The sequence below is a fragment of the Delphinus delphis genome, chromosome 2, assembly GCF_949987515.2.
Source record: "Delphinus delphis chromosome 2, mDelDel1.2, whole genome shotgun sequence".
NCBI lineage: Eukaryota > Metazoa > Chordata > Mammalia > Artiodactyla > Delphinidae > Delphinus > Delphinus delphis.
The window spans coordinates 107,858,949-107,883,317 of NC_082684.1; the positions used below are offsets into that span (position 1 = coordinate 107,858,949).

Below are 24,369 nucleotides of genomic sequence, written 5' to 3' on the forward strand. Positions count from 1 at the left end.
TTTTAAAATTAACTTTAAAATTAAGCAGATTATTATCGACTAGTAACAAAAACTGGGTACACTCAGTTAAAACATCAAAGAAGTCACTAGAAGGTAAGCTCCATGAGGGCAGGGATTTTTGTCTGTTATATACACTGCCATATCCACAGCACCTAGGCCGGTGTCTTTCATGTGGGAGGAGCATGTTAGATATTTGTTGAATGAATAATGTCATCAGGAATTAGAGGAAGCTATGTTTTCTGAAAATTTATTTCACAATGTACCTATAATTAAGTGAAATTGTAGGAAGCTCTGGAAGAGAAAACAAAAGGTTAAAGAGAAAGGTGGCATTCTAGCTTTGTTATCTTCAAAATTTTGCTTCATACCAGCAAAGATTTTGAAAAACCATAGATACCCTCATGCATCAATTATTAAGTTAATCTTTAAACTTTTTACTGTTAAATTTAAATAGTTGCAAAGGATGCAATTTTCAATGTATTAAACATTGACATTTTTTAAAAAAGCATTACAAGATATAATTGGCATATAACATTGGCTAAGTTGAAGGTAGCCAATGTTATATGCCATTTTAAATATATCCAAGGGAATCTAATACCATAGTAATTTAGTATTCTATTTCACATAAAAAGTACAGAACAAGTATAGACTTCCCTGGTGGTCCAGTGGTTAAGACTCTGTGCTCCCACTGCAAAGGGCGGGGGTTAGATCTCTGGTCAGGGAACTAAGATCCCGCATGCCGCATGGCGTGGCCAAAAGAAGAAAAAAAACATACAGAGCAAGTTATTCCTGTACTGTTTGAAATTTTATATTTCTTTTTCTTTTCAAATTCATATGTCTGTTCTATCTCCCCCAGAGAATTGTGTCCTAATAACATTTTATTAATCATCTTATCATACTTTGCTGCATTGAAAATATAGTGTACATATAAATCAAAATTATTTTTTATTTCTTGTGAACACATGGATTTGAATGCTCAATTTTACAGTTTTCAATAAACTTTTGGTAAAAATAAATGAAAATGGATTCTATTTTAGGTTAGAATAAATGTTTAAGAAAAAATGGACATCAGGGATCATGAGTCACTTAAAGCCTTTATCTTAAAAGATAGAGACCAAATAAAACAAACAGTATAAAAAATAAAGAAACAACATGGTAGTCACTGAAATAATTTAAACTATAAAAACAGGAACATTCCTAGAACAGTAATGCTAAGTGAGATGCTTTAGAAATTTAAACTTTGTTAGATATAGTTTAGGAACTCTCCAAGAAAGTAGAATACAAAGATGAGTAGGAAAATGGGAGAGAGGTGATAAAAATTTAGAGGATTTTCTCAGGAGGTCCAATATCTGGCTAATTTCAGAAGGAGCAGTAGAAAAATGAAGGGGAGGAAATAATGTAAACAGTTTTCTTTTTCCTTTTTTTAAAATCTATCTATCTATCTATCTATCTATCTATCTATCTATCTATCTATCTATCTATCTATCTATATTTTTTGGCCATACGTGGGCCTCTCACTGCCGCGGCCTCTCCTGCTGCAGAGCACAGGCTCCGGACGCGCAGGCTCAGCGGCCATGGCTCACGGGCCCAGCCGCTCCGCAGCATGTGGGATCTTCCCAACCAGGGCATGAACCCGTGTCCCCTGCATCGGCCGGTGGACTCTCAACCACTGCGCCACCAGGGAAGCCCGCTAATCTATATATTTTTATTTTTGGCTGTGTTGGGTCTTCTCTGCTGTGTGTGGGCTTTCTCTAGTTGCAGCGAGTGGTGGCTACTCTTCATTGTGGTGCGAGGGCTTCTCATTGCGGTGGCTTCTCTTGTTGCAGAGCACAGGCTCCAGTCGGGTGGGCTCAGTAATTGTGGCTGGCAGGCTCAGTAGCTGTGGCGCATGGGCTTAGTTGGTCCACGGCATGTGGGATCTTCCGGGACCAGGGATTGAACCCATGTCCCCTGCATTGGCAGGCAGATTCTTAACCACTGCGCCACCAGGGAAGACCCTAAACAGTTTTCTAGTACTGAAAAATATACATTTCCATGGGCATTCCCTGGTGGCCTAGTGGTTAGGATTCCAGGCTTTCACTGCTGTGGCCCAGGTTCAATCCTTAGTTGGAGAACTGAGGTCCTGCAAGATGTGCGAATACACACACACACACACACACACTCTCTCTCTCTCTCTCTCTCTCTCTCTCTCTCTCTCTCTCTCTCTCTCTCTCTTCCAGATTGGCAAGGACCATCCAGTGGTGTGCTGGAGCTGGCTCATTCTGGCTTGTGAGAGCCAACTGTTAAAGTTTCAGGAGTTTCTGCAAGCTGTTAAACACAGCCATTATTAAAAATTAATTATTTTGGGGCTTCCCTGGTGGCACAGTGGTTGAGAGTCCGCCTGCTGATGCAGGGGATACGGGTTCATGCCCCGGTCTGGGAGGATCCCACATGCCGCGGAGTGGCTAGGCCCGTGAGCCATGGCTGCTGAGCCTGTGCGTCCGGAGCCTGTGCTCCGCAACGGGAGAGGCCACAGCAGTGAGAGGCCCGCGTACCGCAAAAAAAAAAAAAAAAAAATTATTTTCTAATTATTAATTCATAATTGTTTTACTGTCATACTCTTGAAGTTATTTGTATCTATTTTATCTGGTAAAAATATTATATAGTGTTGTGCTACTGCTCATCTCTTGACAACTCTGCATTCAGTGATGTCACTTTGGTACCTTGAAATTGACCACAGCAGGAGGATTTACACCACAGAAATTGGCAGGCACTGCAAATCATGGCTTTTTTCCCTTCAGAGAAATAATTATTAAACTTATTAGCACATCATGGCTCCATCAAGTAACCAGTACAGTCAATAAATAAAAAACCCATACTGAGGCATATCATCATGAAATTTTAGAACACTGGGGATAAAGAAAAATTATAAAAACTTTCAGAAAGATCACATACATTTTATATATAAAAAATTAAGTCATTAGGGCTTCCCTGGTGGCGCAGTGGTTGAGAGTCTGCCTGCCGATGCAGGGGACACGGGTTCGTGCCCCAGTCCGGGAGGATCCCGCGTGCCACGGCGCGGCTGGGCCCGTGGGCCATGGCCGCTGGGCCTGCGCGTCCGGAGCCTGTGCTCCGCAACGGGAGAGGCTGCAACAGTGAGAGGCCCGCGTACTGCAAAAAGAAAAAAAAATAATAATAAAGAACTGATGACTCAAAAAAAAAATAAGCTTTAAAAAAAAAATTAAGTCATTAATGGTATCAGTCTTAATAATAATACTGAAAGCTTGAAGCCAATACAATTATATATCCTCAGAATTCTGTGAAAAAAATGATTTCCAAACTACAATTCTACATCCAAATAATAGGGTGTAACAAAGACATTTTCAGACACGTAAGGTCTCAAAAAATTACCTTGCATGTTCCTTTTCTATGGAAGCCTCTGGAATATGTATTTTTCCTAGTAAACCATAAAAGAATGGTACAGGGAATAGAGTCTTAACAGTGGAGAGAAGCACAGAGAATTCTGAGGATGATGGTAAAGGGAAGTTCCAGGATGACAGGCCACCAGTCGGACTAGGTGGAAGCAGGAACGGGGAGGTTTCCAAGAGGGATGTATCCGTTAAAATTATTAGAATGTCTGATGGGTTTGAGGGTATTAGGAAGAGATTGTCAGTTCTGTTCTAGTGGGGTTGTTAGCATAGACCTCACCGACAGGGTGATATTTGAGTAAAGCTTTTGAAGGAGGTCAGGGAGAAAGCCATGTGGATATCAGGGGGAAGAATATACCAAGCAAAGGGAATATTAAATCTAAAGGTCCAGAGGTGGATCTCATGCGTTTGAGGAACACCAGGGAGGTCAGGGTGGCCGGGCTGGAGTAAGCAAGAGGCAGAGTAGTTAGAGATGTGGTCTGAGACAGGACCAGACACATAAGACCATTCTAAGGCTTTGGCTTTAAGTGTAGATGAGATTTTGTAGTGTTTGAGCAGAGGAGTGACGTGGTGTCACATGTGTTTTAACAGGATCACTCTGGCTGCTGTTTTGGAGCGGCTAGGCCCGTGAGCCACGGCCGCTGAGCCTGCGCGTCTGGAGCCTGTGCTCCGCAACGGGAGAGGCCACAACAGTGAGAGGCCCGCGTACCGCAAAATAAATAAATAAGAATAGACCATAGGGGGATAGGGTAGAAGTTAGTAGACCATTACAATGATCCAATAAATAAAATTGCTACCTTTTGTTTCCTGACACTAGGATTTAAGTTCTTTTGTGCTCATTTATAGTATCCTAAGCACCTAGAAGAGTGCCTTGCCCATTCTAGGCTATCAGTAATAATTTGTTGGTTGAATAATGGTGGCTTGGATCAGGGTGATAACATTGGGGGTGGTAAGTAATTGTATTCTCAATGTATTTTGAAGATAGAGCCCAGAAGATTAGCGGAGGATGGGATATGGGCTGTGAAAGAGCAAAGTCAAAGATGATTCTAACATTTTTGGCCCAGTCAACTTGTTAAGAGAGTGTTACCATTAAACTCTGATGGTGAAGCTTGTGGGTGGAGCAGGTTTAGGCGAGAAGATCAGAAGTTCTGTAAGTGGAGAGGTCTAGTAGTTTCTCTGAGGAAGGAGTGTCAGATCCTCCTGACAGGTCAAGTACAGTAAGGACTGATAATCAGCGATTAGAATCATCAACATGGAGATCACTGGAGACATTGATGAGAGTCGTTTCAGTGAGATGGTGGGCGTGAAAGCCTCTTTGGGGTGGGTTTAAGAAAGAATGGGAGGAGAAGAGACAGTAGGAAAAAGTGCTTTGAGGAGTTTTACTGTAAAGGAGAGCTGAAAAATGGTGCATTAGCTGGAGGGCAAGTGGTGTTAAGTTTCTGCTTTTATTGATATTATTTTTTAAATGGGAGGGGAAAATGGCATGTTTGTTTGCAGATGGGACTGATCTGTACATAGGAGGAAACTGATGGGTTAGGAAAAGTTGGGGTGGGGGCAGAATTGGTTAAGTATATGAGGTCAGAGGATAGAACCTAGTGCCCAAGTGGATGGATTAGCCTTCTAGGGCAGCACATACAGTTAAATAGGTACAGATGTGCTAATGGGAGCTTTAAAAAGTTTTCTTCTCATTTCTTCTACTTGTCAGTTACAAAGAAGGCAGTGCCATTACGTGAGGATGAACATGGAGGAGGGGGATGAAATAGTCTTCTAAGAGAGTAGGAGACTCGCTGGACTGTGGGAATGCAGCATGAGTGTCCTGCAGCATTAAGGGCCCACGTGAGTTTATGGATATAAATTTTGTGATTTTAATGATTGTGAAATTTAAGCTGGCTAAGGAAGGAAAAGAGGTCATGATGAAGGTGTAGGATGGCAAAAAGTTGGTAGAGTCAATGGAATTTAGGTCCCATTGGGTCTGAAGGATGTTGAAGCTGGGATGAGTAGAGGGAGTTAGCTGGAAAAGTAGGAGAGAAGATAGTTGGAGTCTGTGGTGCTGCACCCTGTTACAGGGGGGTGCAGTCATTGGTAAGAGTGAGATTGAGGATATGACCATTGGAACGAGTGGCTGAGGCAGAAAGGAAGTCCAGGACCTAGGAAGCCGTGGTGTTGGAAGGATCATCTGTGAGAATTTTGAAATCGTGAATTAAGAGAGGCGTAGTTGGACAGTGACAGTGAGCTAGGAGTTAATCAGGTGAAGGCATCAGAGGGATGACTGCTTCATCTTTTTTTTTTTTTTTTTTTTTGCGGTACGCGGGCCTCTCACTGTTGTGGCCTCTCCCATTGTGGAGCACAGGCTCCAGACGCACAGGCTCAGCGGCCATGGCTCATGGGCCCAGCCACTCCGCGGCATGTGGGATCTTCCCGGACCGGGGCAAGAACCCGTGTCCCCTGCATCGGCAGGCGGACTCTCAACCACTGTGCCACCAGGGAAGCCCACTGCTTCATCTTTTAGTTGTTGGGGAGCCTGGAGAGTAGAGGTGGTGGGTGCTCCCGGGGAATAGGAGCTGCTTCAGCCCGTGGATTGTCACGGAGGCTTTGATTTGTGGTTATCATGAAGCTGTGGGCCAGCCCCATCATTCGAATCCAACTTTTGAAGCCAGTGAGTCAGGCAGTATTGGAGTACTAGATCTTCACTGACAAAGGGCTGGAAACCAAAGAGCCCAGGATCTTTGATATCAGCTCAAATGAAAGGGAAAGAAATAAGTTTTGTGTGGCCCAGGGTTTAATTTTATGATTTACACTGAGGCTGTGAAAATTACTGTCAAGAGAAATAATGGAAGAGCAGTGTTAACACTAGGCTTTCTTTTGGGGGAACTGAGAAGTGTTAATGTCCATCTAGCACTGCAGGCTAGCAGTGAAAACAAATCAAAACCCATCTAATCAATCTTTATGGTCTCATCAAAGTTACGAACATTCAAGTTTGTTTGTTTATTTATTTATTTATTGTTTGCTGCATTGGGTCTTTGTTGCTGCGCGTGGGCTTTCTCTAGTTGCGGCGATCAGGGGCTACTCTTCGTTGCAGTGCATGGGCTTCTCATTGCAGTGGCTTCTCTTGTTGCGGAGCACGGGCTCTAGGCACGTGGGCTTCAGTAGTTGTGGCATGTGGGTTCAGTAGTTGTGGCTCGTGGGCTCTAGAGCGCAGGCTCGGTAGTTGTGGCGCATAGGCTTAGTTGCTCTGCAGCATGCGGGATCTTCCCAGACCAGGGCTCGAAACCGTGTCCCCTGAATTGGCAGGCGGATTCCTGCACCACCAAGGAAGTCCTGAACATTCAAGTTTTTTATTCCATTAGTTTCAGGGATGAGATGTTATATCGTATATTCTCCCCTGGACTAAAAAAATTATTTTCCCCTTGATTGTTAAACTATATGATATGCTTCAATATAGAGAATAAAAGAAAAATCAAGCTGATAAACAGTTGACATATTTTCTAAGGAACTATAGGAAAGTGAAAAAGAAGGTTAAAAAAAATCTAAAATGTCATTACACAAACACAACTATTACCATTTTGATGTATTTCCACCAGTTTTTTTTTTTAAGGCATAAATTTGTGTGTGTGGTTTTTTTTGTTTTTTGTTTTTTGTTTTTTGCGGTATACGGGCCTATCACTGTTGTGGCCTCTCCCGTTGCGGAGCACAGGCTCCGGACACGCAGGCTCAGCGGCCATGGCTCACGGGCCTAACCGCTCTGCGGCATGTGGGATCTTCCTGGACCGGGGCATGAACCCGTATCCCTTGCATCGGCAGTCGGACTCTCAACCACTGCGCCACCAGGGAAGCCCCTGTGTGTGTTTTTGATCATACTATATATACAGATTGTAGCCTACTTCTTTTACTTACCATTATGATAAACAGTTCCTCTTTTACCATATAATTTTTGAAAATTATGGTTTTCTATTATTAGGTTTTTAATTTTTCTCTCAATTTTTCATTGTCATAAACAGTGCTATATTGAACGTGCACAGGGATTTTTCTTCCTTAGGGCAAATTTCCAGAAGAATAGAAATACTTGGTCAAAGGGTATTAGATTTAGTATTCATTATAATTGTGAGAAATAACTGCTCTATTATTATTATTAATGATAAGTCAGATAGGTGATTCTGTATCCATGTTACTGTTCTTCTAGATACTGGAGTTTTGGCAGAAGTATAAGTAGCAAGCTCCCAAACTTTATTTAAACAAAGAATGAGTAATTTGTCAAAAGGTTTGATGTAAGTTGGCTTATAACTGATCCCAAGAAGAGTCAGAGGCTGTGTCTGTTCAGGATTTTCTGCTCTGTGTAACTCATTTTTAATGTAGTCTAAGGCTGCTATTTGGAGGAAATAAGTTTGAGTAGAAATATTTGTCATAGATTAGTCATACTGTTGTTAACTTTTGTAGAATATTTGCTGACTTTTCTAAAGTAACTTAATGTTCCCAATTTCTCATTCTATTTTTGCTTTTTGAGAATATTTGTAGCTAGGCAGATTTGTGATGTGTCAGAATTCAATATCTAGATTTTGTTTTCAGAATGAGTTGTTTTTAGACATATGTTTGTCAATTTAAAACCCAGTGCAGTTTGTGTGCCACTAACATAGCCTTCCTCACTGGTGCTTTATTTTAGGTTTAAAGACACTATTGTAAATGCCAAGTATGGAGGGCACACGGAGGCAGTACGCCGGCTGCTGGGTCAGCTCCCCATCAGTGCCCAGTCTTACAGTGGTAGCCCCTACCTTGATTTGTCTCTCTTCAGCTACGATGACAAGTGGGTGTCAGTCATGGAGCGGCCCAAGACTTGTGGAGATCACCCTATCAGGTACACCATCCCTGCTTCAGCTGCTCACTGCCTGAGGAGGTGGTCTGCTTTCTCTTTCTCTACTTCTTAAACATCATTTCACTGTGACTCTGTCCACTTGTACTCATGGGTTGAATTCAGAGGGTAGGCTATTTCTATAATGTGGTGGGTACTTTGATCATTCAGGCACTAATCTCATAAATTAATTAGTTCTGCTCTTTGCTTCTCATCAAAACATCAAATTCAGATAAGTGTTGTTCCCTTTTCAGGGTATCCAGAGAAGGAAACCATACTTTTCAATTTAATAATCTAATACCATTTCTTAATAGTGTTTATAATTGAGACTTAAATTTTATCCAGCTCAAATTATTTTATCCTCTCATGTTACCTAATAGAAACGATAGCAGAGACGGTTTGGGAAACAGGCAGGTTTTGGAGAAACTCATGCTTCCTCACTTGGAAGAATTTTGGAATGCAGATCACTGTATTATTGCTAGAACCTTGAAACTAATCTCCTGTAAGCAATGCCTTCCTCACGTATGTCCAATTCACAGACCCGCTTGTCTGTGCTGGGAGCTTGGGTGGTTCTGTGTGCTATAATAGGTACTAGGGAGAGGAACTGGCACCACTGCCACTAGTGGGGTCATTTCAAGGGAGGTGTGTTCCTGGAGCCCTGAGCTGGATTTTGGAAGGTCTTTTTCACATAGAAATAGTGGTAGATAGTATTTCATAATCCAGCTTCATTGTGTATTAAATAGGCTTGTGTAACATACTCTGAACACTTAATCACCATTTGTAATATTTCCTTTGAGAAATTGCAGTCAGGTTCCAAAAGCCAATTAAAAAAATTTTTTATTATGGAAATTTTTTTTTTTTTGTGGTACGCGGGCCTCCTACTATTGTGGCCTCTCCCGTTGTGGAGCACAGGCTCCGAACGTGCAGGCTCAGTGGCCATGGCTCACGGGCCCAGCCGCTCCACGGCATGTGGGATCTTCCTGGACCGGGGCACAAACCCGTGTCCCCTGAATCGGCAGGCAGACTCTCAACCACTGCGCCACAGGGAAGCCCTATGGAAATTTTTAAACATATTAAAGTAGAAGAGTATAATGAACCTCCCTGTACCCATCACCCTGCTTCAACAGTTATCACTTCATGGTCAGTGTTGTTTCATCTCTTTCCACCACCACTTCTCCCCTCCCAACTGCCACCCTGGACCATCACATCCCAGGTGTCATAGCATTTCACTTGTAAATATTTCAGTATGAATTTCTAAAAGGTAAGGACTTAAAAACATACAACCTTAATACCATTATTCCATCTTATGAAAATTAACAAAAATATATTAAGATCATCGATATCTGGTGAGTTTTCACATTTCCCTATTGTCTTGTGCATAGTCTTTTTACAGTTTGTTCCAGTCCGGATCTAAACAAGGTGTGTATGTTGTATTTGGTTGCTATCCTCTTAAGTCTTTTTTATTCTATGAGTTCTGCTTCCCTCTTACTTTCTTTGCAGTGAAATAGTTGAAGAAACCAGGTTGTTTGTCCGGTAGTATTCACCACATTCTAGATTTTGCTCATTGCATCTCTGGCGTATTTACTGCCTTTCTCATTCCCCCATATTTCCTGTAAACTGGTAGTTAGATTTAGGAGCTCAAACAGCTCACTTTAAATTATAAGCCCTTTGTGTGCTGGGGACTATGTGGGTAAGGTGAATGTTTTTTTCTCACACGAAAGCAGATAATAGGCCTCATTTGATATTGTCACGAAGCACGAGATACATTTCTCTCCTTTTTTACTTCCCTGTCTTTCTGATTTGAAAAGATTAAACAAATCTGGAAATGCCATTGACCCTGACTTAAAAGATTTTTCTTGTAATTCTTTATTTTTAATTTAAAATGAGAAATGTAGGGATATAAAAGTCATTTGTAGAGGTAATGCCATTACTCTAACACTTATTGTATATTCCATTCTAGTCTTTGCCAGTATGCATGTTTACGTTTACACAGTTGTAATCATGGTTGGCATAATACTTTGTAGCCTGCTTTTATTTAATAAACATTTTTCCATATTGTTACATAGTCCTCACAGTTACAGTCCTAATGGTGGCATATTATTCCATCAAGTAGGTGTACCATAATTGATTTAACTATTCCCCTATTACTGAGCATTATTCTCTCTGCATTTTTACATTAGAGCTAATGCTGTAGTAGGCATCTTTATTCATGTCACTATTTACTGCATTTAAATTAAATTCTGAGGATACAAGTTCTTAGAAATGGGATTGTTGAGTCAAGGGGTATGAATATCTTTACGTCTAGTATATATTTGCTTCCCAAAAGGGAAATTATAGAGCTCTTTATTTCAGAGCTCTTTATTTTCTAGAACTTCCCCCAGTTCAGCCCCAACGCTGCTGATCATCTCTAGTTCCCAAGTTCACAGGGCACTTATTTTGCATGTGGGAAAAAGGCATTTATTTAAGTATTGGGATGGATGGAAGCATCTTTATTCTTACTGTGTTAGATGAAAAAGTAAAAACTACTTAGTATTTTGTATTTGTGTGTGAAAAAGAAGAACCTTCTAAAGGAATTTATTCTTAAAAGTGAAAAACTCAAATATAGGTCTAGACCTGCACTGTTCTATAGTAGCTACTAACCGCATGTAGCTGTTGAGCACTGACATCACTAACATGTGACTAGTCCAAGTTGAGATGTGCTCAAGTGTCAACACACATCAGATTTCAAAGGCTTAGTACAATAAAAAATTTTTTTTAGTATCTTTTATATTGATTATAGGTTAAAATGATAATATTTTAGATACCAATATTGGGTTAAATAAAATATTATTAAAATTAATTTCACCTTTTACTTTGTTTAATGTGGCTACCTGAAAATTTAAAATAATGTATGTGGCTCACATTTCATTTCCAGTCCTGGCCTAGGCAATCTTGGGCAGGTAGCTACTGGAAAAGGGGAGGCTGTAGTTAAGGCTGTAACTAAGGGTCATCTTGGGAAAGAGAAATGACCCAGTGACTCAGGACAGCACAGGGAAGTTCATTATCACCCTGCCCGTAAAATGAGCTGATCAGACAAAGGTGATTTTGCAGTTCCAATAACCTGGGGCTGCTGTTAGAGGAGATGTCATCAGTGAGGTTAAATAACGAGTTGGCACATTTTCCTGCTGTTCAGGTTTCAAGACGGTGGTCAGTATCTGTCCCATCCTCTCCTTCTCTCTTGTTCTCTTTAGGTTCTATGCCCGGGACTCTGGTCTGCTCAAGTTTGAGATTCAGGCAGGCTTACTGGGCCGTCCCATCAACCACACGGTGCGACGCCTTGTTGCCTTCACCTTCCACCCTTTCGAACCTTTTGCTATCTCTGTGCAGAGGACTAACGCTGAGTATGTTGTCAACTTCCATATGCGACACTGCTGCACGTAGGTGCCTCACCAGAGTGGGTCATCCGGTCTTCCAAGACTCTGCCTCCTTCATATCTCAGTGGACTGTAAAGCAGAAGCTCCTGACTCTCAGCCTTGTCGGTTCCAGACTGTATACCTCAGATGGGGAGAGCCAGGTGGCTCAGCCTGACGGAATTTTTTTGTCATACACAGTACAACTACCGATCGACTTAAAGTCCTCTTACCTTTTCCCTGTGGGAATGCCCAGCATTAATTAAGTCCGTTTAAGTTTTTTTTATTTTGCATTTTATTGCTATGAAGATGAGAGCATTACACCTCTGCCTCCTTCATGTCACTTCTTTGGCATTATGGTATGCAGCCTGAAGCAGGTAAATCTTGTTTACTCATGAGAAGTGTGTACATCTTTCCACTTAGCCAATAGCAGGGCTGTCTTTATAAGAAAAAAAAAATAAAGCCTTGGTATTTTCTTACTTAAATATATCCTGTTTAATGACTGCCTTATGTTCTGATCTCACCAAATGTTTTTCAAATACATGAGTTCCAGGAAGGACTGTGAAAGGGACTAGAGGCCATAGATCCAGCAGCTGCTCTTGGGAGGACTAAGTGATGTGTGCTAGCGTGGAAGACAGCTATCTGCCGGGATTGTTTCCTTCCCTCGGGTGTTCTCCTGGTAATTGTTACAGCTGGAGGAACTGGGCATAATTGCACATCCTCGTGTGGAAGCATGCGCCCATCTGCACCATCTGCGTTGTGCAGGTGGAAGAGTGAGCGGTTCTCACTGCCACAGCAGAAACAAACACTGTGCAGCACTTACTGTAATTTGGGTAGTGGGAGCTGGCAAGCTCCAGGTGTCCCTAAAGAGATCAGACAGGTTGTTCCTGGATGGCTGAGCCATCACTGCTCTCCTACAAACACCTGCCAGCCACCAGTCAGCATCCTTCTGTCACTTTCTCAGCCTCCTCCACAGGGCTTGTCAGGATGTTTATGTTTCATCTTCATACTGTGCCCACCATTTATGTAGTAAGCTTGTTTAGTAGCCTTTGACTTCGAAGGTAGCTTTCAGAGCAGGCTGGGAAAGGAGCCGTGGATGCAGACAGCTGGATCCTATATCCCTCTACCGTCTAGGTCCTGACTTCCCTTGGGAACATAATAAATGTGATATGAGATGCTGAGCCCCACCAAAACCAGTTCAGCTTATTTCATAATCTTCAACTTCGAACAGCTAAATTAATTCTCATTCAGCATTCAACATAAGATTTGAGCACCTACTGTGTGTCGGGTAGATGCTGTGCCAAGATGTTGAGGGTGAGGAGAGAAATAGGCAAATAGAATTATAATGCAAAATGGTAAAAGCCCCATTAGTGTATATCTGGGAACAGTGGAGGGGGCTGAAGGAGAGGCAGAGAAGGAAGGCTATACTGGGGAAGGGACACTGAAACTGGGTAAATGGGAATCTGTCATGTGAACCAGGGCAGAGGACATTTCAGGGAGAGATCCAGCATGTGCAATGGCATGGAAGCATCAGTAGGGCTGTCACGGTTGTGAAACGGTGAATAATCTAATGGCTACAGCACAAGATGTGTGGGGGGCCTAGGGCAACAGGACTGAGTCACTAAGAGGAACCTTGTGCACGGTGCTAGGGTGTTATGCAATGGAAGGCGTAGTATGAATTTCACAAAGATAGTTTTCAGCGGTGTGGAAGGTGGCTTGGAGGGAGTAGAGATAGGCCAGACAAGTCAGTGGTAATCCAAAGGGAGAGCTTGAACACTATCACTGGCCATCTGGATGGATGAAATACTGAAGCATTCTCCCAGATTCTGTGTGTAGGTCATGAGGAAATCAGGGTCCCAAAGCTGTCACATGTTTGTGGAGCTGAGTGAACCTTTCTTGGTAGAAGCCCTTTACCTGTAGCTTTTTCTTTATACCAGGTTGCGTGATTGTACCTGAAGACTTGGCAGAGCAGAAAGAGCACAGAGTGTAGAGTTACTCGGGCCTCACTGTGAATCCTGGCTCTTCTGCTCATTAGCTGTGTGACCAGTGGGCCAATTTCCTAGCCTTTCTGAGGCTTAATTTACACTTCCCTCCACCTTAGTCATGCATTCCCTTGGTCATATCTTAGATCTTTTCATCACCTCTAACTGCTGAGCAATCCTCATATACTTTTCTTGTCTAATTTCCCACTCCCTGAAATTGCTGTTTTCATTTCTTCGTTTCACGTCTTCATTTCTCTTTAAAGCCCCTCCTTTGATTTCTCACTGATCACCTTGCCACCTACTTCATGGCAGAAATAGAAACGATCAAGTGGGGATTGCTTATCTTTCCTTTACCATGTCAACCATGTGACTTGCCCCTATGCCCATTCTCTGCCTTTCCTCCTGAATGAAATAGCCCTGCTACTATAAAAGGCCAACCCCTCCACCTCTTCACTGAATCCTGTCTCCTTTTGACTTCTCAAGGTCTTTGCTCTTGCAATTATTTTCTCTCTCCTCCATCTTTCTCTTGTTAGGTCATTCCCATTAACATAAAGATATGTTCGAGGATGTTTCTTCTTTAAAAACTCCTGCTTTGGCCCCATTTCCCCCTTTAGTTACTGCTCATTTCTCTGGGACCTTCACAGAAAAACTTCTCAGAAGAGTTGTACATGTTTTCACTTCCCCACTTTTTTCCTCAACCCACTCCGATAGATTTCTGTCCCCATTACTCCACTGAAGCTGCCCTTGTCTGAGTCACCAGTGATTCCATGTTGCTAATACAGTGCTCACCTCTTGTCCCTCTCTTAGGAAGCCTCCTGACATTAGGCATAATTGATTTCTCTGTATATCAAGAAACCCTTGGTTTCTAGGATAGTACGTATTTTTGGTTTTCTTCCTGTCTTACTAATTGTTGCTTCTTTTTTTGTTTTTTAAATTTTTATTTATTTTTGGTTGCATTGGGTCTTTGTTGCTATGCGTGGGCTTTCTCTAGTTGCGGTGAGCAGGGGCTACTCTTTGTTGTAGTGTGGCAGGTTTCTCACTGCGGCGGTTTCTCTCGTTGCAGAGCACGGGCTCTAGGCACGCGGGCTTCAGTAGTTGTGGCTTGCGGGCTCAGTAGTTGTGGTGCACGGGCTTAGTTGCTCTGTGGCATGTGGGATCTTCCCGGACCAGGGCTCGAACCCGTGTCCCTTGCACTGGCCGGTGGATTCTTAACCTCTGCGCCACCAGGGAAGTCCTTAATTGTTGCTTGTTGGTCCTGCTTGCAGGCTGCTTCTCTGCTCTATCTTTAGATGTTGCAGTGCCCAGCCCTTGGCTTTGGATCCTCACCTCTTTTTCTCTATATATTCTTTCTTAAGTTGATTTCATCCATTCCATGGTTTTAAATTCTAGGTATAAGCTGATGATTCTCAAAATGATAATTCTGGCCCTGACCCCTTCCTTGAACACCAAATTCATATATCCCATGGTTTATGTGGCCTCTTCATTTGGAGATCTAACAGGCATTTCAGAACTAGCATATTCAGAGCAATGCTCTTGATTCTCACCTCCACCTCCAACCTGTTTTTCCTCCAAGATTTCCCAAATGACTTCAGTGTCTACCCATTTACTAGAGGCAAAAACTTAGGAATTATTCTCAGTTTTTCTTTTTTCCATCCCCCACATATATGACTTCACTCTAGGGGTGTGCCCTGAGCAGTCTAAACCAATCATGGTAGTCCCATACTCCTTGCTAGTGACTAGAACTAGACTAAGACCAGTCAGCATAAGGGGTTAGTTTAGGAATATCATGTGACTTAGTTCAGGTCAATGATACCATGAGATAAAGGTTTCTGGGGCTTCTGGGGAAACATTTCTCTTTAGAATATGTTAGTGAGGAAACATGTAGCCCATATTCTCACCATGCAACACCCTATGATCATATTCAGTAAGAATCAGCCTTAGGATGAAGCTGGCCTTCTGGATGGGAAAATGAAGAGGAAAGAACCGGAATCATAGATGACACAGTTGGCTGATTCAGACCCAACCCTGAAACCCACCCTACATCTGGATTTCCAGTTCGGTGAGGCAGTAAATTTCCTTACTATTTAGGCCACTTTGAATTAGATTTTCTGTTTCTTGCAGTTGAAAGCAAATTAATAGATGCAAAGAGAAAGGCAGGTCGCCTGTGGAAAGAGTCATGAAATTCCTGCTGTCTGGGGACCTTCCTAGATTCAGTTCCAGTGTCCGTGAGGCCCAATTATGATTCCTAGTCTTGGATTTCTGTAAGATTTCTGGCTCTCCTGTGCAGGCATCCCTGAGCTGGCCTGGCTGTTTCTTGTACCTAAAAGGATTATAGTTAAAATGGGAGGTAAAGCACTCAGCCCACTGAGTACTTGACCCATAATTAGTTCTCAACCCCTATGTGTTTACATTAACTTTGTTTCTAAAGGATTTAAAGCTGCTTTAAGTAAATCCTAGCGTCTTCTCTCCACAAATGTTCAAACAATAAATCTCGAGAATCTTTGGAGAAACAAGTTCTTTGAAACCAAAATGTTTAAGAAAAGCAGAGACTTCAGGGGATATACCTTTCAGATTAAATACCTCTGTCCTCTCAGCCCTACTCGGCAGGGAGCTGGCATGTCAACAGTCAGTTTGAAGCTGCTCTGGACCTTTGAGAGAAAACGTCCATTTAAATTTAGCAGAACCTCTTTCATTTAGAGTCCTTACAGAGAAGCACATATATCAGTGAAAAGCCTAAATTAGATAATTTTTAAAAGAACGGTAGCTTCATTATTTTCAAGTACACAGAGTAACTCCATGTCAGCCATGAAGTGTTCCTTTGTAGAAGCCCTTAGGGACTTTTCTTAATGAGTAGATTATAATTATTGGTAATCAGCATAATGGTTCTCTGCAGTGTGTGCTTCCAGAGCAATGGAGCGTATTAAGTGGTTTTGATGTTCTGGGGGTAATTTTGTTTACAACATTAATCTGCTCAGTGTATACCCTTTATAGCTATAACCCTCTGTTGTTTAAAAAAAAAAAATTCTGAAGGCTCTCTCCATCGTACAGCATTTGATTATCAGAGGCAGAAACAATGTAGGAAGCAGAGAGATGCATAGTAGGACTCAGATTCTTTTTTTAAGATTTTTTTGATGTGGACCATTTTTAGTCTTTATTGAATTTGTTACAATATTGCCTCTGTTTTATGTTTTGGTTTTTTGGCCACGGGGCATGTGGGAATCTTAGTTCCCAGACCAGGGATCGAACCTGCACCCCCTGCGTTGGAAGGTGAAGTCTTAACCACTAGACCGCCAGGGAAGTCCCAGACTCAGATTCTTTACAGAGCATGCTCTGATAGAATTATGAGAACAGATCGGGCTTGCAAATGAGGGCTGTGCTACTAGCTTTGTAGCCCTAGGGTTGATAATAAGAACTTGACCGAAGTCTCAGTTTATCCTCCTCTAAAATGGGGATAATTTCTCATTTGCAGGGTTGATGCGAGCACTAAATGAGCATTAACTAAACACTCCTCCTTTCCTTGGTGACCAAGCAACAAGAGCTTGCCCTTCTCCAGGTCCAGCCCTGATCACCCACAGGAGACTGGTGGCATTACCTCTGTCTCCACTTACCCAGGTCTGAGAAGATCAGAACATCCCTAACCCTCTTTGCAGCCAGACACATTGGACAGAGGGAGCTTCATTTGCCACGAGTTTGTTGTTGTTGTTTTTTGTGGTACGCAGGCCTCTCACTGTTGTGGCCTCTCCCGTTGCAGAGCACAGGCTCCGGATGCGCAGGCCCAGTGGCCATGGCTCATGGGCCTAGCCACTCCGCGGCGTGTGGGATCCTCCCGGACCAGGGCACGAACCCATGTCCCCTACATCGGCAGGCGGATTCTCAACTACTGCGCCACCAGGGAAACCCTGTTGTTGTTTTTGATCGTTCGCATTTAGTAAGGGCTTACCATGGACCAGAAGCTCTGCTAAGCACCTTACATGGGAAGGTATTTACCTCACTGCATCAGTTCTGGGATGCATTTTTCAAAATAGGAGTGTATCTAATTGGCATCTTGTGAGTGTCAGCCAGGCAGCAGTTGTGACGTCACTGCTGTCACCACCTGTGCATGTGCACGTTGAGCATGCTCTTCATATTGTCATCACTTCTGTCAAGTAATATGCATTATTGATGCCACATATGTTAAATGTATGTGCTGTGTAAGATGTCTTCCAAAAGAATGCACTGTGATTTGATATTACAATGAAAGGTTATTTTGTACTCAGAAAGGTACAGAAGCAAAGCAGTGGGGTTCGGTGTTAGTGAAGCAAAGGTTTGCCATTGGAGGAATGAACGTGAGGCTGTATTTTTTGCAAAGCAGCAACTAAGTGCTGCTTAGAACTAAAGAAAGAAAGATCCACACTAGTAATTGAAATTTTACTGACATGCTGAGATTGGTGTGAAAGGTTTGCCTATCAAACACCAAGCAAGGTAAATGAATGAAGGGGAAACTGTTCCATCCTTTGGAATAAATGGAAGAATTTCTTAATGTAGTGAGAGGTCTAGTGTGACCGTTTCATGCAGATCACAGGACTAATCATTAAGGTGTGAACCAATTTGTCAGAAACTTCATGCTGACTTTGAGCAGAAGCTGATTTGCTTCTAGGGATATGTGATTCAATATAGGAAGAAAATGAAATTAGACATGAGGTCAAATAGGAAGCGCTGATGAAGCTAGGTATTCTTCATCATGGCTTGGATGCCTCCAATCTAAAAAAGGTCTAAAATGCTCTTTGAATAGGTATACATTTTAAGAGTATCGAGATTTGTTTTAATCAGTTATGGTAAGACACACAGACATGGAGATGACTGTCATGAGGGAAGTTTGTTATACTCAGAAGTCACTAGAAATAGGAAGCATGGCATAGGGAAGCACCCGGGTCAATCAGGAGTCAGAGAGAGTGAGGGGAAAATGTGTGCAAGAGCCTCTAGGGTGGTTTTTACAAGAAGGAACAGGCGAGTCAGAGTGAATAGGCTTGGGATTGGCTAATTTGAATAATTTTGGTGGGCTCTGGGACAAAGGGCTGTCACTAGTTGTCTCATATCAGGCCCTGGGTGATTAGGGCAGCTGGATAATGCCATAAAGGAGCTGGTTAGGTACTGACTCTGGATTGGTGTGTAATGAAAGGCACACTCCCAGAAAGGTGGTTTGCTAACCCTAGGAATTAGCTAACCCTGGGAGGGGCATTCCCTACAGGGTCAGCAAGGCCCCAAGATGTCAAAACATCAGAAAATAAAAGGCATGGTTCATACTGTACAAAATAGTAATTGCAAGTAATAAAAAACATTGCCATGGTTGAATTATCTGGGTTCTTTTTGTTAGTGATACATTGTGGTAACCAGCCTCCAAGATGGCCCACAGTTATCTCATCTCCTAGATTCATGCTCGTGTGTAGTCCCCTCCCAACATTGTATTTGGATTGGTCTGTGTGAGCAGTAAACAGCAGAAGTGGTGGTGTGTCACTTTCAAGGCTCTGTTATAAAAGACATTTCAAGGCTTGGCTTTTGCATCTACCTTGCCCCTCTTGAATCACTCGCTCTGGGGGAACCAGCTGCCATATCATGAGGACACGCATATAACCTCCTGGAGAGGCCCACTTGGCAAGGAAATGAGGCTCCTTCCTCACTCAAAATGTGCGTGTGACTTTTTAGAAGCAGATCCTCCAACCCCAGTCAAGCCTACAGGTGACTGCAGCCTCATGAAAAACCCTGGTTGGCTTATTTCATTCATTTATTAAACACTTATGGAGGACCTACTAAATGCCAGGAACTAGGAATATAAGATTGTGTAAGTCATAGTTCCAACCTTTGAGTTTCTAGTCTGGTAATGTCTTCAGATACCGATCTCCTTCTCTTTGAAAGAAAGAGGTGTCTTGCCCTCTCCCCGGCTCACCCATCCCACCATCAGTAAAGTAACCAGTCTTTGAGTGTGTGGAGTTAGGATGGAAAAACTGAGTGGTGGACTGCTTTTTTGTGGGAGTCCACTGTTTCTCCTTGTTTCATTAACTCTCTGATGATGAAGTTCTGTCCCCTGCAGGCAGCGTTACAGTGGCCCAGGAGAGCTGTTTGAAACTGCCGCCTGGCAGTAAGTAGTACACAGTAACTCTAATAGCAGAAGCGGGTTTCCTGGCTGGTCCCATTCGGCTTCCTGAGACTGGAGATTGCCTGGTCTTCAACTACCCTTTCTTTTCCAAGCTTAGTACTTAACTTTCCAAGATTAGAAGAAGAGGCTGTCTCTTATCCTTAGTAAATTGTTGAGAGAATAGAGAGGGGTCTATATTTCTACTAAAAGAAAAGGGAAAAAAAGGATGGAAGGATGGAAATATTCTGAACAGAGGAACAAAGAAGTAAAGGGTAATTTTCAGGCTTCCCTCAACAGCTTTTGTTGGGCGTTATGAGGTTTGAAATATGTCCTTATGGAGGAATGTGTTACTCAAAATAAATTGCTTCTAGATTGTTTTTCCAAGTCAATTTTTAAACTTTAAATGTCATTCTATTTATGTTTTTTTAAAAATAAAGTTTATCTGAAAAGTGGTTCTCAACTCAGTGTAAGTTAGGGTAAAAGTTGAAGTAGTGGGCATGTTAGAATCTTGATGGAGATTCCTTTTGAAAAAACAAGTCTGTATCATTTTTATTGAGAAAATGAAAAAATGCATATGTTTTCACATTACAAACTGCGGAGACGTTGAAAAAAAAAACCTTATCTGGTGAGGTGAAGCAGAAGACACAGGGATTCATAACCGGAATACATCCACTCAAAATCCTAGAGGGAGAGGGGATTTTCCTGGTTATCAAGTAGGGAGATGACTTTTGGAAGACTGGAAAACATTTTGTTAGAAAGATGGCAAGTTTCATAAAAAAGACTTAATGGAGAAAGTTGGAGAAGGAACATTTCTATGAGTCTCCTGAAGAGAAGATTCAGGGAGGGGCAGGCAGCAAGTGCCAAGGTCGGAGAAAGACAAGGTACACAAAATGGGCCTATAATTGCTGAGGTGCCATTGTCTTCTAGATTTCTGTTTATAATTTTGCAGTGAGTAAGCCCCTTTTAAGAAGGGGAAAAAAAACCTCCATAAAATTGAATACATACAAATGAAAACTTGGCAAAAAATATCAAAACAAAATCCAATGGCAAATGACAATCCATTTATCAAAGGATTAATTTCCTTAGCTTAAAACATTTAAAAAATATATAATAAACAGATGAACAATCCCAAAGAAAAGATGGGCACAGAATATTATTATCAGGGTGTTCACAGAAAAAATAAATACACGTGATCAACTGTATGAAAATGCTTATAATATTTATTTTTCACCCATCAGATTAGCAAAGGTTAAAAATGTTTGATGACTCAGTATTGTCAAGAAGGTAGGGTGCTCTCACCCACTGTTAGTGGGAGAGAAAGTTGATTCGGATTTCTTGAAAGACCAAGAGTAGTGTCTTAATAAATGTGCATATCTTTTAGCCCAGTTAAATTCTGTGTTAGTAAGCCAAAACGTGTGCATATGTGACCAAGGTATATGCCTAAGGCTTTTCATTGCAACTTTTTTATTATGAAAAAGTGGAAACTACTAAATGTGCATCAGTAGAGCTAGACTAAATAAATTATGAAATGTCCCTAAAATGGGGTCTGATACACCTGTCAAAAATAATGAAACAGATCCATACATATTGATTTGGAAAGCTCTCTGAGATATATTAATTGAACAAGTGTGTTTAGTGTGATGCTATTTTTTATAAAAAAGAAAAACGACTAAAATCTGAAATGAAATTGAAATCAATAAAGACATAAATACATACATGCTCTTAGAGCCGTAAAACATTTTTGAAGGCCCACAGAAGATGTTGTTAATGATGATTCTCTGTGGAGAGTGGGCCTGGGGGTGAGGGAAGGTGGATATTTAATTTTTACCTTATCTCCTTTATCTTTATGATTCTTTTACTGTAAACATGTATTACTTAAAATTTTTTAATGAGTTTTTTCTTAATTTGTAACTGGTAAAAAACACGCGACATGAAATTTACCATCTTAACTATTTCTGAGTGTACAGTCGAGTAGTGTTAAGTACATTCACATTGTTGTACAGCTTATCTCTACAACATTTTTAAAAATTTATTATTTATTTTTGGCTGCACTGGGTCTTTGTTGCTGTGCATGGGATTTCTCTAGTTATGGCGAGCGGGGGCTAATCTTTGTTGCGGTGTGCGGGCTTCTCATTGCGATGGCTTCTCTTGTGGAGCATGGGCTCTAGGCGCGCAGGCTTCAGTAGTTGTGGCACGCAGGCTCAGTAGTTGTGGCTCGCGGGCTCTAGAGCGCAGGCTCAGTAGTTGTGGGGCACGGGCTTAGTTGCTCCGCGGCATGTGGGATCTTCCCGGACCAGGGCTCAAACCCGTGTCCCCTGCATTGGCAGGCGGACTCTCAGCCGCTGCGCCACCAGGGAAGCCCACTACACATTTTCATTTTGCAAAACTGAAACTCTACAACTTTTTCAACTTGCAAAACTGAAACTTCTATACCCATTAAACAATAATTCCCCATTTCCCCCTCACCCCAGCTCCTGGTAACCACCATTCTACCTTCTGTCTCTATGAATTTGATTACTTTAGTTACCTCGTATAAGTAGAATTATACAGTATGTGTTTTTTTGTGTCTGGCTTATTTCACTTAGCACAATGTCCTCAAGGTTCATCCATGCTGTGGCATGTGTCAGAATTTCCTTCCTTTATAAAGGCTGGATAATATTCCATTATATGTATATAGTATTATACATTTTGTTTATCCATTCATCCATCATTGCTGGACACTTGGGTTGCTCCCACCTCTTGGCTATTGTGAATCATGCTTCTATGAATGTAAGTGCGCAAATAATCTCTTTGAGATCTTGCTTTCAATTCTTTTGGATATATACCCAGAAGTAGGATTTAATGAGCTTTTAAAAGTGTTTAACCAATGAATTCACCTGTAACAGCAGAAGTGGTATTAGGTAGCCACTCTGTGGGCTTAGTTGAGCTGAGTAGTCTGAGGCCAGGATTTTCTTTACTTTACCAACCTCCTGGAGGTTTAGCAATTTCACTCCTGTCCCCTGAGCCTTTCCTCTGCACTGACAGGAGGGGCCTTAACAGGCTTGTGAACCTGCTGCTCCCAGCCTGCTCCTGCCTGCATTGATTCGGCACATTTCTATAGCTCCCTGAAGGAAGAGACGCTGCAGCAGCATTTAATTAGAGGCCAAGAACATGCTTTCCGAGGGACACGACTTATTTCTCAGCCAGCTGTTACCAGTTGCTCCCTAGCAACATGCAGCACTCACATCTGATTGCTTCTCTCCAGACAAGGTGGGTGGCCGGCCCACCTGCTGTCACAGCCTGGGGTGGGGGTGAGCGGGGGTGGTCCCTGGGTCTAGGGCTGGCTCTCCAGGGGAAGTGAGTGATCTGAACCTGTTATTCCTGCAAAGCCAGATATGGTGCTAAAGCTCCTGACCTGCCTACTCCACCCCGCTCCTTCAAGTTCATGATGAGAGCAGAAAGAATGTCACCAGCTATAATACAGACAGAGCAACATGGTCCAAAAAAGTCTGCTGGGGTTGTGAAGTGCAGCTGGGAGACTTTAGGGGAAGAGAGAGATCTTGCCCCACAGTAGGCGGAGCCTACCTTTCAGGAAGGACTTGGTGGGTGTTGGAGGCCCTGGGGGCACCCTGTCCCAGGCAAGGGGAAAAGGAAAGCCTCGTTCCTGGTGGCTCCAACTGCTCTGGGTTTCCAGGGGCTTTGGAAAGGGGAGTGGGGACAGAGATGTCAGCAGCAGCCACAGCCCCGAATCTGAACTTGCCACTCCTTAAGGGGTGTGAGAGACGGCTACTCAGGAACCAGACTCTGGGCCCCAGTTCTTCCCAAATGCTTCTGCAGAGGCTGCAAACTGGACGCTTTGAGATGAGATGCTGCTCAGTGACATGCCTTTTAGGTGTAAGTGGTGTTTTTACAGATTTGAAGGTGTATAAAATATCCTGCATTTTCACATTGCCGTCAGGAGGCCCGCAGTCCCACGGTTGGTGCCGTCTTAGACTGGGCGAGTGTGCCTCCGGCTTGCATAACCCACCTCACCGATCCATTGGCTTGTTTGCTGTGTGACCCCTGCACCCTTCTGTATCCTCAGCAGTGTGAGGGAGGCTGCTTCTGCAGGGGTCCTCTTGTATTTACTCATTAATTCTTTTCACAAACATTTCTTGAGCTTCTGAGCATCGCAGCCTGAGCTAGGCACTGGGCTGAAAGGACAGTAAGCCATGGTCTTTGCAGACCTGAGTTGACAGACCAGATGGGGAGGCAGAGAAAGAAGCTCTGAGAGCAGGTGAGGATTCACTGAGAACAGGTGAGAGATGGGTGCATAGGAGCCAGGGGAGCAGACACCTGGGCACCTGACCTAGGCTGGTGGGGTCCAGGAAGGCTTCTGGCAGAGCTGTGGCCTAAGCTGAATTCTGAAGGATGAGAGGGGTTAGCCTGGTGAGAAGAGGGGAGAGGAGGGGAAATGGAAGAGAAGTGGACCCCAGCCAGAGGCATTGACCACTCCCTGCGGGAGGGAGTCCAGTGAGTGGCTGGGACTTTGGTCTCTAGAATTCTCATTCCACACCTTCTCAGTCTATGACGCTAGAGCGTCGCCTCTCTGAGCCCGTTTTCTCACATATAAAAAGGCATGATAATACTGACTTTCGAGGGTTGTTGTGAGGATGAAATT

At 42.7% G+C, this 24,369-nt stretch overlaps 1 protein-coding gene across 3 annotated transcripts in view; it reads left to right on the plus strand.

The window, feature by feature from the left end:
• Nucleotides 1-12,098, plus strand: part of DET1 (DET1 partner of COP1 E3 ubiquitin ligase) — a 24,681-nt gene extending 12,583 nt beyond the window's left edge. For all 3 annotated transcript variants that reach the window (XM_060005457.1, XM_060005458.1, XM_060005456.1), the window contains 2 exons: nucleotides 8,062-8,253; nucleotides 11,478-12,098. In XM_060005457.1, the coding sequence (XP_059861440.1) occupies nucleotides 8,062-8,253; nucleotides 11,478-11,667 (382 nt within the window). In that variant the 3' untranslated portion in view covers nucleotides 11,668-12,098. The remainder of the gene's footprint in view (nucleotides 1-8,061; nucleotides 8,254-11,477) is intronic.
• The last annotated feature ends 12,271 nt before the right edge of the window (nucleotides 12,099-24,369 follow it).